Here is a 15562-nt window from a genome sequence, read left to right on the forward strand (position 1 = left end):
GAAAGAAAGAAAGAAAGAAAGAAAGAAAGAAAGAAAGAAAGAAAGAAGAAACTGAATGAGTAATCAAAACTCTATAGGCCAATAGACACAGAAAAGTTTAGAAATATTTTGCCAAACTTTCAACAGCAAATAATCTTTATTTTATGTAAACCAGTTAAAGGAGAAAAAGAACTAATTTTATGAAAATAAAATCACCTTGATATACAGCTGGACAAGAACAGTCCCAGAAAATTATAGAACAAGATTCTCCATGAATAAAGAAGTGAAGACCTTTTAAAACATCAGCTATTTGCCACCAAGCCTGGAACACACTTAGTGGAAGTAGAGAATCAATTATTGCAGGGTATCTATTTTCTGTCCATACACATCACACACAATGAAATAAATGTAACAAAAAATGTAAGTATCTAGTAATTAAACCAGATATATGATGGCTTACACCTGTAATGCCAGCACTCAGAAAACTGAAGCAGGAGAAAGGGAAGATAGGGAGTCTGAGGTCAGCCAGGACCACATGGGGAGATTCCGTCTTAATAAGGGGATGCAGCACCCTAACTCAATTCAGCACTGCTGTTTGGTTTGGTGAGAAGGTCCTACTATGTAGCTCAGGATGGCCTCAAATAGTAGTCATCCTGCCTCAAGCTCGCTGAGTGTGCCACAACTCCCATTTGATGCTGTTTAAGAAACTTACAATTTATTTAAAAAAAAAAAAAAAGAGGAAGGATGGTTCATTATCAGAAAATTTACATTCATATAGCAGATTGCAGACTATCATAACAGTAAAGGATAAAAAACTATGTGGTTGTCTCAATGGACCCTGAAAAAACATTAAATAAAAGTAAGCTATCTTTTGCATGTGTGTGTATGTGTATTACAGTCATAGAGACTAGAGATATAATTCATCGAAAAAAAATGACTGTGTCACATCATAAGGTCCTGGGTTTGATCCCCAGCACAACAAAGTAAGTCTCACCATGAATAGAAAACAGAGATTAGAGGGGAAAATCGCTATCATAAAGTGTTTATTTAAGTAGTTGGGCTTATTTGAAGAACGCAATTTTAAAAAGATTGAGAGGCTATGGTAGGAGGTGACCATCACCAAACCGCAGGGATTTTACAACTATTATCACTCATGATGCATCACAGCAACTAGCCTACCATCAGAAAGCAGTGTCACAAAGAGGGAGAGCATGTCTTAGCACAGGCCTTGCTGTCACACAGTGCTAGGTTAGATCTTCTGCCATTCCTGCACTCCGTCGTTTTCAAGAAGTTACGGAGCTGCCTCATAAACAAAATGAAGTGGATTAAATAACAACCAGTCCATACAAGGAACTTAAGAAATGGAGCTGTTTCATGTTGTTCCTTTGGCTCTATTATGGAAAGAACAATAATGTTTGTAAACAACTTCAGGAAAAGCAAACATATAAACTTTAAACTTTGAAAATTAATTTTTTAATTTGAGACTAGACTTATATTGAAAAAGTCAAGGTAATAATTAAAAGAATACATGTACCTGATTGTTTTTAGTGTTTCTATTTTCTTTGTGTTTTGTTTGTTTAACTTATTCCATATGTGTGGTGCATGTTTAAATGTGAAAGTGCATGTGTAAGTGTACGATGTGTGTGGTGGTTGTGTATTCGTGTGCACGGTTCAACTAAACAGCCTACCCAACTGGTAAGCCAACAGAGTTCTCCAGTGTCCACTCTAACCAGACCCCAATGCTGGGGTTCAAGGTACACCACTCCACCCAACCTTGTATGAAGCTGCTAGGAATCCAGACTCAGGTCCTCACACTTACACAGCAAGCACCTTCCCCAATGAGTCATTTCCCTGGCCCTGTTTTTCCAGAAAAAAGCTGAGGCAGACAACAGTCCCTAGGCATCTATGGGATGTGTCACTCAGTCAATAGTACTTGTAATCCTTAAACTGTGAAAGCTTAGTATTTCAATTCTTTACAGTTTAGAAACATAAAACAAACAAGCCAAGGGAGTGGCTCAGTGCAGTGCAGTACTTGCCATGCAAGCCTGACAGCCTGGGCTACATCCTTGGAACCCACCCTAGGAAGAGGTGCAGCCTGTTTGTATCTATAAAAAAGAATCACCCCAATATCATAAGAGCAGCAGAAACAAAAGGAGACTCTGCCTCAATAAGGCAGAGAAAACCAAGTCCTGAAAGTTATCCTCCGAGCTCACACTCACACAAGAGCAAGCACACGCCTGCACACATTCATAGACCATACACGACATACACAGACACAAATAATAAATAAAACAAACAAGAATTACTAAGACAGTAAAATACATCACAAATTACATCTGTATTTTTCATTTTTCTTGAAACACTCAGGAAAAGAGTAAATTGTTATCGTCTAAAGTGATAATGCACAACTTTAATCCCTGAACTAAGGAGCCAGAGGCAAGTGAATTTAAATTTAAAGCCAGCCGGTTTACAGAGCTGCATACAAGTTCTTAGCCAGCCAGGGCTACACAGAGAGACCCTGTCTATTAAAACAAGTTAGTACTGTCTGAGGGTGGGTGGTGGATCAGACTACCTTATGAAAATACCCTTGAAAACCATGAAGTCGGCAGTAAGGAAAGTAACAGAGTGATAATGAGTGGGTCGGTTTGTCAAAATTAGTGTTCTTATCTATAAAATGAGTTTACTACTGGTGGTACATACCTTCAATCTCAGAATCAGGATTTTAGGCCCACTATAGCTTCATATCCAGCTAGTTATCCTAGGCCACGTGAGACCCTACCTCAAAAGTGAAAGCTTATTTTAAATGGGCAGAATCTTAACATTGGCATTCTCAGAATTACATGGTGTCCTAGTTAGGGTTTCTGTGACAAAACACCATAAGTAAGTTGAGGAGGAAAGAATTTATTCGGCTTACACTTCATATTGCTGTTCATCACTGAAGAAAATCAAAACAGGAATTCAAACAAAACAGAAACCTGGAGGTAAGAGCTGATGCTGAGGCCATGAAGGGATGCTGCTTACTGGCTTGCTCCACATGGCTTTCTCAACCTGATTAATTACAGACTAGGACCACCAGCCCAAGGACTGCACCACCTGTCAATCACTAATTAGAAAATGCTTTACAGCCAGGCATGGTGACACATGCCTGTGATCCCAGCACTCTGAGAGGCAGAGGCAGGTGGATCACTGTGATTTGGTCTACAAAATGAGTTCCAGGACAGCCAAGGCTACACAGAGAAACCCTGGATTGAAAAAGAAAAAAAAAAAGAGGAAAAAATGCTTTATAGCTGGATCTTAGGAAGGCATTTTCTCAATTAAGGTTCCTCCCATCAGATAACTCTAATTTGTGTGTCAAACAGACACAAGAGTAGCCAGCATGTATGATTATATATGTTGTATGCATATATATACATATGTACTATACACATCCTAGTCATATATGTGTAAGCTTTCTAGGCCTTCTCAGTTCTTTTCAATCTTTTAAATATTCTGTAGACAGAGAAACACAAGCCACACATGATTAATGTTTTATTTGCTAATTTCTCAATTATGTGAGGTACATAAAGTAAACCAGATTTAACCCATCAACCTATTTAGAACTCATCTGCAAATTAATAAAACAACTCTGCTTATTACTGGAAAAACTCGATTTTACAAATTATTTTTAAGTAACTCAGTCCAAAACAGCTGTACAGTCATGTTTAATATAGCAAGTCCAAAGGGGGGCTACTTAAAATCAGAGTGCTTGCTCTGGGTCAAAATGCAGTGAAGCAGCTGGCAGACGTGAATAATTATCTCACACCCAGTTGAAGAAGTTATAACAGCAATGAAGAGGATAACAAAAATCACAAGTTTAAAAACAAATAAATTGGGGCTGGAGAGATGGCTCAGAGGTTACAAGCACTGGCTCTTTTCCCAAAGGTCCTGAGGTCAATTCCTAGCAACCACATGATGGCGTGCAACCATCTATAGTGAGATCTGGTGCCCTCTGCTGGCCTGTAGCCATACATGCAAGCAGAACACTGTATTCATAATAAATAAATCTTTAAAAAAATAGTAAAATAAAAAAGCCACACTGAAACATCAGAAGCACACATTAGCCCCAGACAGCATTAAAAAATATTTTAAAAAGTAATTCTAAAAATCAATAATCCTATGCACTTTAACCAACAAGCAGATTTAAAAATACAAATGCTGGAATATGAAACAAAACATTATTACCTTAGGTCAAAATGACCTAATTTAGATCTAAGTATGTTTTAATCCCTTTATTATTATTTTGTATTCTTTTCACATTAATATAAACTATGTTAAAAAAAGTCTTACAAGCACGTGCCAAAATTATGCTTAAGGATGAGAACAAGGTATTGCCCTGGGGAAACACGACGAATGGATGGAGCACAGAGCACTCTCACACGGCACTCTAAGAACCTTGCTTTATTCAGCAGACTTAGACATCCCAATGTGTTTCAAAAACAACCCAAGCTGGCAAATCAACGGAAGCTTTGACAGTTCTCAGCAGGCTGTTGAAAGCAGCAATGAGGCAGAAGGTAACACGTTCCTGTCCCAGTGTAGCAGCATTTGCCTGCCAGCAGAAAGTGTGCTTGCTCTCTGCTCCTCAGAGAGAGTTCATGCACAGGACTGCAAGTGATGGCTGAGAACACTGGGGCAAAAGCAGCCTTAGCCACGGCCCAAGAACCACCTTCCTTACTGTTTCTGCTCCACTGCAGAAATAAGAATGAACTTCCCACTCAGAAGGCAGGGGCAGGAGGATCTCTGTATGAAGGCAGCCTGGTCTACATAACAAGTTCCAGGACAGCCAGGGCTACGTAGTAAAAACCTGTGTCAAAAAAAAAAAAAAAAAAAAAAAAAAAAAAAAAAAAAAAAAAAAAAAACTTAAAAAGAATGGGATTCCACTGTATACTGAAAAAAATTTTTTTCCCAAAGAAAATTCAAACAATTCATCAGAAACATTTCTCACCTGTAAGGAATCAACATGAAGCAAGTCCTCTGTGACAGAAAATGAAGCTAGCTAGTTGACACACAACTTATTCCCCATTTTAGCAGTGACACTATTATTCATTCTGAATCTGGCTATGAGCCATGCTGAAAACCGCTTGCATGCTGTCATCCTGTAGCTCAAAAACTACAAAACTTCGTTCCTGCCAGCTCTAAATTCCCCATCTAGGTTTTCAAGGACCCTGACCCCTGGGCCCAACTGCCTCACCAGACTTAGTGTTAGCATCCCCCAACATCAGCAGTCCTCTCCTTGTGGGCCATCATGAGTTACATCCCGAGAAGTTGGCCTTCTCCTTCCTCTGCTCTCCCACGTCTCACAATGTACACGACACCTCCTTCTATTATTCATGCCGACACTGACATACAGTTCTTTTTAGAAAATCCATTTGTATAACAGCTCCTGAACTTGAAAGTTCTCAAAATATCTCTACTTTTTGTTTCTCTTTGATACACAGAAAAAGAAGCCTGTAATCCAGGTAATTGCGCAGGGAGCTGAGGCAGAAGATCCTGAATTTGAAGCCAGAGGAGCCTCTACCATGAGACTGCTGCTTGAAAAAGGAAAACAAGCCAGCTGCGGTGTCACATGCCCGTATTCCCAGCACTCTGGGAAGCAGAGGCAGGAGGATCTCTGTGAGTTCGAGATCTCTGTTGCTAGCTTGATCTACCAAGTAAGTCCAGGACAGCCAAGGCTACAGAGAGACACCTCTCTCAAAAAAAGAAAAGAAAAACAAGAAGACAACTCATATATATGACATACCCCAATATGTGTGTGTCTGGAACTATGTACAGTTCCTAGGCATCACTAGCTGTAATTCCACTTCCAGTTAAAAAAATCATAATAAAAGCAAAATAGTATATCACACTTCAGTCAAAGTATAAAAAGAAGAAGAAGAACAACAGTAAGCAGTGAGGAGAGCAATGTGGGACTGAATACTTGCCATTCATTTTTTTTCCTCTCCAACCACACCTGCTCCTACCTCCTGACTGGTTTGAATATCAACTTTTTTATTTTATTTTTTTCCCTTAATTTTATGTACTGGTTGTTTTGGCTTCATGTGTGTTTGTGTGCTACATGCACACACTACCTAGTGCCTGTGGGGTCTAAAAGAGGCTCCAACCCCTTGAACTGGAGTTATAGATGCTTGTGAGCTACTATGTGGGTGCTGGGAACCAAATCCAAGTCCTTTAGAAGAGCAGCCAGTGTTCTTACCCAAGTCATCCTCTTGAGCCCTCAATTATTTGAAGCATTGGTAAATTCTGTAGTTTATTACTATTAAGAAACTACTTATAATACCTTTCACAGGCGGTTTTTCACTGTATACTACTAACTGCTATTCTATGTAGCAATGAGTATACCAGACAAATAGAAGGCAATAAATAATTAACCAATGAGTGTGTCTAGGCCATTAATCAATTAATTACATATAAATACTAACTAATGCTCAGGTGGTTGATGATGATTGATGAAAATAAAAAATACAAACATGGAATGAAATAGCTATCATGCCTGCAGACAGTTTCTAAAAGACGAATCACTTCTCAAGGGGTAGATCTAATAGTTTAATAGCATATCATGGCTACTGCTCTCCTAAAGTTTATGAGGATCGAGATGGTTTCTATGGCAATTGTGGCTATGATTCAAATCCTGGATAAACTTAGTGAATTGTGAACTCATTTTCCAGTGCAGTCAGAGACCAGTTCACTTGTTCCACCCATAAGAAAGAAAGCCTTGCTTGTGTCATGCAAATCTTGTTATATATTAAAATACAGAACTCACTATAAAAACCAGGCTGGCCCAGAACACACAAATATCTACCTACCTCTGCCTCCTGAGTGCACAGATTGAACATGTGCACACTCTACCCAGCCTTGAAAAGATCCTCTTACAACATGGGCTATCCTGAGCACTGCAAGTCCCTCCGTGGCAATTACAATTTAAATTCAAGATAAATGGTTGAGATCAGAAATAGTTCTGATCTTAAGGGTGTCACTTTCATTATATTAAACCCACTTTTCAATATTCCCTAAATAGTCAATCACAAAAGTAATCCTGTGACTTGATTTTGAGACCAACCCCAAATCCTGAAATGGCATATCCTTTTCCCGAAATCTCTTTAAATTTACCAGCTGCTTCGAATATGAACCTACCCACACACCAAGAGTCTTCTGTTTTCTGTAGCCTTGGCTTCCTCACATTCTAGAAAGTGAACCTAACAGTACATTTCTACAACTTATTTCCTTCCTTGTGCTCCCTAAGAAGCAGTTACTACTTAGATCCATGTACTACAGACTTCAGAGGAAGCTTAGGTCAGTAATGCCCTGGAAACATCCAAACATCAACCAAACAGCCCCAAAGAATGTCCTACTCAACAGTGCCAAGGATGTAATTAATTACTTCCATCTGTTTCCCTCTGTCCCTTTCCCTTCAAAGCCAAGACATCTATTTTCTGCTTCCTTACATCCTAAAGAAAAGCAAAAACTAATAATAACCATTGTTGTTCAAATTGTAGAGTATTTACTTGCCTCCAGAGCTGACAACCACACTCATCTTGTTGGGCTTTAAGCTACTGTAAATGTTCAGTGTAGCTAATTAAGTGATACACTTTTAAATAAACTGCTCAGTATTTTTCAGTTCATAGTAACACACTGGTTTTCCTATATTCTCATGGAGACCGAGGTTTTTGCCTCATGGTACAATAAAGATTCAACTCTCTGGGCTTTAGCCTCTGATTAACTTTACATAAGTAACTGTTTCTCTGAAATACATACAGCGATGATTTTCCAATTGTCATTCCTACCATATTTATTGGTTCACATTCTCCTCATCAAACAGGCTATGAAGCTACTCTGAAATAGTTTTCATACAAGCACAGCAGGAGAAAAGACTTTATTTTTCATTTCCTATTGCCAGAGTAAGGGATAGCTACCCTAGTTGCCACCAAGAGTCACAGGGAGTTTCTCTTTTTTTTTTTTTAAGAATTTATTTTTGACTTCCACATGTGCACACAGACACACACATACACACACACACACACACACACACACACACACACACACAAAAAAACATGAGTAGTCTTTGGAATTAATTTACTTTTTCTTTCTAACAAGAATAATATTCTATTTAGTAACAAATGGTTTAGTTACTCACTTAATAAATGCGGGTGGCATGTCTCTCTTCAAAATCTGATCCTCAGTAGTCTGAACAGTCTCCTTTCCAACCTACAGGAGGAAGGCATGAGTCAAACATAAATTCTCTGACTGTTAATACGCTTTACTTAAGCATGTTTGAAACATATTTTAAGACATAATGAATCAGGCATCAGAGCATATACCTTGCAATCCCATCACTCAAGACACTGAGGCAAGATTGTTACCAGTTCGAGGCCAGCCTGGATTACCAGTCGGAACAGCAACAACAAACAAAAAAAAACCCTCCATAATCTAGTTTCAAAAGAAATTATTTGGATTTTCAATTATTAAGCAGGCTCAAACCAGGCATGGTGGCACAGCTGTAACCTCAATATTTAGGAGTTGGAGGGTCAGAAGTTCACGGTCATCCTTATCTACATAGTAAAGTAGAAAGCCAGCCTCGGAGACATGAGAACTTGTCTCAAAAAAAGGAAGAAAAAATAAAATAATTGTTCCCATAACATGTTTTCACAATATAATTACAAAACAATATGAAGTCAAAACACAGTACTGTTATTTCTCCAGAGTAACTTGGAGGCATCACTGAGAATAGTGAGAGAATAGAGAAACCTGTTGAAAACACCCATGGGTATTCTACACTAAAAAAATCTCTAAATGGTCACACAAAGTACACAACCTAAGCAGACTAAAATGAAAGTGCAAAATATTATGCACTCAAATATATATGTGGGGGGGGGGAGGGAAAAGACTAGAAGTATCTGATGAAATTCTGACTCTGATACTAGAACTCAAACAATAAAAGGTGCAACACATATATATAGATATAATGTGTAAACCTGAAAGTACCCACCACCCTTTTCCATAATTACAAAATAACTTAAAAAGAAATAATATACGCTTTTGAATGCCAACAATGTAATAGACTGTTCCACACTCTGCAAATAGCAATATAAACTTGCAAGTTCTCTTTTGGAAAGGCATTTGCTTCTGTATGTTACAAAACATAAAAATTGTCACAACTAAGAATTCCAAATTGAGGCACTAGACCTTTCAAACAGTATCACCAAACATGATAACTACAATGTTCATAAAAGTATTCACCATTATGTTATTTATAACAACAGACTTTTAAAACTTACCTAACAGAAACAATATGGTTATAAAGACTTGGTGATGTGAAAAAATACTTCTGACATCATATTTCACTTAAAAGAACTTTAATGCCTTAATCCCAGCACTCTGGGAGTCAGAGGCAGGCAGATCACTGTGAGTTCAAGGCCAGCCTGGTCTATAAAGTGAATCCGGGATAGCCAGGGCTACACAGAGAAGCCCTGCCAAGAAAGAAAGAAAGAAAAGCAAGGGAGGGAGGGAAGGAGGGAAGAAAGAGAGAGAGAAAGGAAGGAAGGAAGGAAGAAAGGAAGAAAGGAAAAGAAAAAGAACTTTAACTAGATGTGGTAGTTCATACCACATCTCAGCAGTCAGGAAGCAAAGGGATTAGAGTGACAAGCATACAACCTGGGCCCCCTAGTGTACTCCAAAATCACAAAAATCAGTCTAAAAATCACAAAACAGGTCTGGAACTATAGCTCAGTGTTATACTGGCCTGACATATTTAAGGCTTTGAGTTCAATTCCCAGCTCATAAAAATAATTTATAAAATATAATTTTTAGTTGTGAAAACTAAGCCACACATACGGATCACACATGTGATTCAGGACTTAGGATGCTGAGGGAGAATAACCATAGATTTAAAGCCAGCCTGGGCTATAGACTGAGTTCTAGGAAAGTCTGAGGTACAGAGTGAAACTTTATCTAAAAAACAAAACATACATGATGTATAAAAACCAAAATAGGACTAGAAAGACAGCTTAGTTGGTACTTGCCATGAATACACAAGAGCCAGAGTTTGGGCCCTAGAACGTATGTGAAAAGGCCAGGCACATGTTATAATCCCAGCACTAGGCAGGTGGAGACAGGCCACTAGTCTAGAATGATTGGCAAACTTCCAATCCCAATGAGAGACCCTGTATCAAAAAATAAGGTAGAGAAATCCTTGAGAACATCACCTGATGTGACCTCTGGCCTCTATACATGCACATGTACCTGCATGCACACATGCACACACACATACCACAAAAAAATTATGATAAATAAAACTTGAATAAGCAAAAATTATCCTTAGCACCACAAAAACTGTCAAGACAGTAAGTCATACTAACTAGATTACATAAGTACTTATATATGTATTATAGCACAAATTACATACTTCCTCATTCTCTTCAAAACTCACTCCTCTGCAAGGGTTAGATGTCCGTTACTATCCCACTGTCTCCTAATTATCAAATGTTCCAAAGGGGTGAACTATCTTAGCAAAAGCTTGAGAAACAACTGCAAAAGGCGACACTGTGGGCAGTGAAATTCACCCACTGTGTCAGCATAAACCTACTTAGGTATACTCAGACAGAAAGCTAAATCACATCATAGTGCAGAAATGTGAAATTCCTTAAGTCCAAGTTGGGGGGCATCTTAACCCTACTTAGCCATTTAACTTTTGATTATGGTTTAAAGAAAAAAAAGTAAGCAAGGAAAATCCCGAAATGCACAATAAATCAGCTAAAGAAAAAGCTACAATAAACTATTCTTAGGGAATACAAGCCATGCATAAAAGACTGAAGACAGGGTTTTTCTATCAAGTTAATAGCTCAGAAAGAGCAACACACAGTGCTGTGTAAGAGCCAGTGCTACCACAGACAATAGACTGTCTACAGCACAATAAAAGCCTTTCAAACCAGCAGTTGCTTTAAGAGTTTCCCAGATAAAATATGACAGAATATTTCCAGATGTATTGTTCACTATATTTGCCAGCTGAAACCAACCATTCAAAAGCTGTGGGCTGATTTCATGAAGTAAAGGACGAAATTAAGGCATGAAGTCACTGGTTCATACTAAGCACAATGGACTTAAAGGAATATTCACAGTTAAGACACTTGGAGATTCCTTTAATGTATACATAGGGAGCAAGAGGATGGAGAAACAGAAAACAAAGAAAGAAGGAGAAAAGGGTGTGCTCCTCTCGAGTCTCCTTTAGAAAAGTGAGGGTTAGATTCAGAGTTACTGAACCACACCTCAGACACTGCTCTGGGTACTAAAGATGAAGCAGACAGTAAGTTTCCTGCCGTGCTAGAATTTACGTCCTAGTAGAGTTAGACAGAGAATCACAAGTAAAGAAAAAGAGCTGGAGATGTGGTTAGTTGGTAGAATGCTTGTCTAGCATGCAGGAAGCCTGGGTTTAATCCTCAGCACTGCATAACCCGGGAGTGGCAGAGGCATGGTGCACAAATACATACACACAGGCAAAACATTCATACACATAAAAAGAAATAAGTAAAAACAGACAAAACAGTTCGTTCTAAAGAAATAATGCCAGAACTAAGACTTTGAGGCCAAGGAGAAAACTCTCATCCTGAAGATCTAGGCCTAGTTGGCCATGCTACTCAGGAGACCAGAACACAAGTTCTAGGCCACTTTGAATAACCTAGTGAGACCCCTGTGTCAAAGCATAAACCTATTCTACCTATAAACCACTGCAGACTCCAGTCAGTTAAACCAGTAGCTGGTGAACTGGTCTCCTTCTTGTTTGTTCTGTTGTATTTTCATTTATAAAACATGAGTGTATAGAAACTATCTCTATCTGCACAGTCATGGAGAGACTGGAGGAAATTTATTTCCTGTCATCTCTTGCTTAGTGGCTTTAAAACCCAAAGTTCTGTTTTGGGTTTACCTAGAAAGGCTCTATCAAATGTTCATAAATCAGATATCATTATGGTCCACTATACCCTAGAAACTGGCTTCTCTGTACGCCCTAGACTTTATGATACTTATATAATAGAACACTGAACTGTCAAGAAGTACAACAGAGGATGACAGCCCTTCTATAGACCTGAAGGTCAAGGTAGCCTAACTCTTTATTTTATCTGTCCTTTCCAGACCATTTCCTTAGCTGAAGCCATTCCAGCCTGTCCTTCTTATTCAGCAAAACATGTATACAAACACACCTGACTGAGCCCTTTCCTGCGCTCATTCTTCTGGCTGAGCTATGTGATCCTTTTCTTCTCCACCTACAACACTAAGTTCCAAGTCTCTTTTGTGAAGAAGTCATTTGGTAAAGACATAAAAAAAGGTTGATGAATAACCCAAGAATGAATTCAGAGAAAGAGCCAAGAGACAAGTTCAGTTTTAGAAGATTAATGTTCAGTGTTATAAGTTCAATTATAGAAAATTTATTATTCCCAATAGGTCAGTAACGTCTCACACCTGTGCAGCATCACGTCACCAAAACACCTGGCCTGTTAAGCCAAAAACTGATACTCGATAGAATCTGGTACCTCATTTGTTGTTCCAGATTAGCTAATAAACAGCTGTGACCTCAGGTAAGTTATTTAATTACTTTTCCTTTAATTGCTCCTTCACCACTGTGACGGAAGTGCCGTAGGGGCTGTAGAGATGGCTCACTGATTAAGAGCACTGTCTGCTCATCCAAAGGACCCAAGCTCACATTCCAGTATGTTTGCCAACAATTTCACAATCACCAGGATCCAATTCCCTCTTCTGGCATCTAGCACGCACAAAAGCGTGCACACACACAATAATAATAATAATAATAATAATAATAACAACAACAACGATAATATCAACAACAATAAAAAGCTCATAATTAAAGTTTTTTAAATGTAGGAAGAAATTTTTATGGCCTCTAATAATTTATTAATAACAAAAAGAAAATATTAAAGTGAAGAATTACTTTAACTACAATGTAATTAACAAAATATTTCAAGATAAATTAGAGCAATACTATTGTAATTCTTAAGTATAAAAGCAAATAAACAGAAATTTTCTACAAAGAAAACTTCAGGATCTTGAGAGATGTCACAGCCATTCAGTATAAATTTACTGATCTTCCAGAGGACCTGAGTTCAATTCCCAGTATCCATTTCCAGAAGCTCACAACCACTTGTAACTCCAGTTCTAAGGGCTTCCAACATCCTTGGCCTCTGTGTACACCTGCACTTGTGTGCACTTATCCACACACATTCATACAATTAGAAATAATTTTAAAAATGTAAATGCAGAGAAAATAGTAATAAATGGTTCTGAGTTACAGGAGGTTCTGAGTAAGTTGTCTGGTCACTATTTTTGAATCAGAATTATCTAACTTTATAGTAAATACACATTTTCACTTCCAAATTTCAATTCTATTCTCTATAGTATTCAGATTTGTTCACTTCTAGCCATTGCTCTTAAGACCTAATTTACATTCAACCCAAAAAGCAAATGTTCCCTGCCAACTATGTGTCACCTAGGTGGTAGGAAGAGAAAAAGCAGCAACATATCCTTGGCCATATAAACAGAAATGGTGGTAGTGAATGAGAAACAGGCCTCAGGGAGGCTTCAGGGGACTTGGCTCTTACTTTGTTCTGTAGTTAATTTAAATTTCTTTTGTTCGATATGTAACTTTCAGTTCAAACTTCCATATAAAGGCTTTTGTCTTCTGCTTTTGTTATTATTACTCTTTTCATCACAACCAACTCAAGTTGAGAAATGTAGAATGATTGGTTTCTTTCCAGAGAATAAAGGATGGGGAAGGGATGAAATGGGACTAGCAAAGGCACTAAAAAATACGTTAATAGATGTATTTCTTCACTAAATGTAAGAGAAAATGGTCAAGACAAAACAGCAGAGAGGATCTGTTCTACCAATTTATTTAGTATACATGGTAACTCTAGGGCTTTACAGAAGTGGCAGGCATGGTCCTGCATGCTCTAATCCTCATAATCTTTCCTGAGGCAGGAGGACTGAGGTTAAGAAGACAGCCTGTGCTATACAGTGAGACCATATTTAGACAACAGATTTATTCTCTCTCTCTCTCTCTTTTTCTCTCTCCCTACCCTAATACCCCTTCTGTGACCCCTTCCTCCTTCCCTTAATAAACCTCCCACGTGGAAGCAGTCAAGTGGCATGATTTGTGAACCCACAAACCCTCTGCACAATCCTAACAGCAACAACACTAGCAGATAACAGCAGCTTAAAGAATAGGTCATTAAAGATAGGTGTGGTGACTCATTACTGTAATCCCAAAACTCTAAAGTCCAAGACTTAGAACTGCCATATGTCTGAGGCCAGTCAATAAGATTCAGTTTCAGGAAAAGAGAGAGAGAGAGAATTAAGTACATATGTGGGAGAGAGGGGACAATATTTCAATTCATTCACTTGTCCTACTACGAGATGCTCACTAGAGTCTGAAACAATGAGAAAATTTTCACATTAACAATTCAGATGTACAAGCTTCTTGGAAATTAGGAAACTGACTATGTTGGGTCGGATTCCCTTGACAATAGACTAGAGACTGTAATAACTTGCTAGGGCCTACACTGTTTTAAATTTACCACAGGACTCAACTTCTTAGTGTCCCATCACGGTCCTGATTCACTCACAAACCACTTGAGTGACTGAATGACTGATTGATTTGTTTGTTTTGTTTTCTTGGTGTAGCCTTGCCTGTCCTGGACTCACTTTGTAGACCAGGCTGTCCTCAAACTCACAGAGATCCACCTGCCTCTGCCTCCCAGAGTGCTGAAATTACAGGCATGGGCCACCATGCCTAGCTTACCAAACAGGATTTAATTTTAATCAGTACAGTGCATTAGGCTAGTTCCCTAATAACATGGACTTTACTCAAAAATGCCTATTTTCATAAAACATTCTATTGTATACCAATTGTGTATCTACACAAAAAAAAAAAAAAAGGCTGGATAGAGAAAGGCACATCATGGAAATCAGAATTTCAGATGACTTTTTTCTTGTTAATCCTTTTCCATACATCCTAGATTGGGGAAGGGCAGATAATTATGTACTGCCTTCAAAATCAGGAAATTCCAGTGCTTGCCAGGCAAGATGGCACAAGCCTATAATCTCAGCATTCAGGAGGTTAAAACAAGAGGATTCTAAGTATGAGGCCGGCATAGAATACAAAGAGAATTCAAAGCTACACAGAGAGTTTGAGGCTAGCATGGCACACACAGTGATACTTTCTCTTTAAAAAAAAAAAAAAGGAAAATCAACAATATCCTTTGACACAAAACAATTTATAAAATATGAAAAACTAAGCCTGGCATAAGGGTGCGTGCCTTTAATCCCAGTGCTTTGGAGGCAGAGGCAGGCAGATCTCTGAGAGTTCAAGGCCAGCCTTGTCTACAAAGCAAATCCAGGACAGCCAAGGCTACACAAAAAAAACACTGTCTCGAATAAAGAGAAGGAGAAAGGGACAGAAAGAGAGAGAAACTATTAGTGATGAAAGTTCCCACTTCTAACAAATTTCAATAAACTAATGTATATGTACACAAAGAAGAGCACAGTT

At 38.4% G+C, this 15562-nt stretch overlaps 1 protein-coding gene across 2 annotated transcripts in view; it reads right to left on the reverse strand.

Moving 5' to 3' along the window:
- The window catches only part of Vcl (vinculin), a 94898-nt gene that overhangs the window by 57435 nt on the left and 21901 nt on the right, over positions 1-15562 (reverse strand). For both annotated transcript variants that reach the window (XM_055605915.1, XM_055605917.1), the window contains exon 2: positions 8147-8217. In XM_055605915.1, the coding sequence (XP_055461890.1) occupies positions 8147-8217 (71 nt within the window). The remainder of the gene's footprint in view (positions 1-8146; positions 8218-15562) is intronic.

This window comes from Psammomys obesus, unplaced genomic scaffold (assembly GCF_907164565.1).
Source record: "Psammomys obesus unplaced genomic scaffold, mPsaObe1.curated_primary_1811, whole genome shotgun sequence".
NCBI classification, from domain to species: Eukaryota; Metazoa; Chordata; class Mammalia; order Rodentia; family Muridae; genus Psammomys; species Psammomys obesus.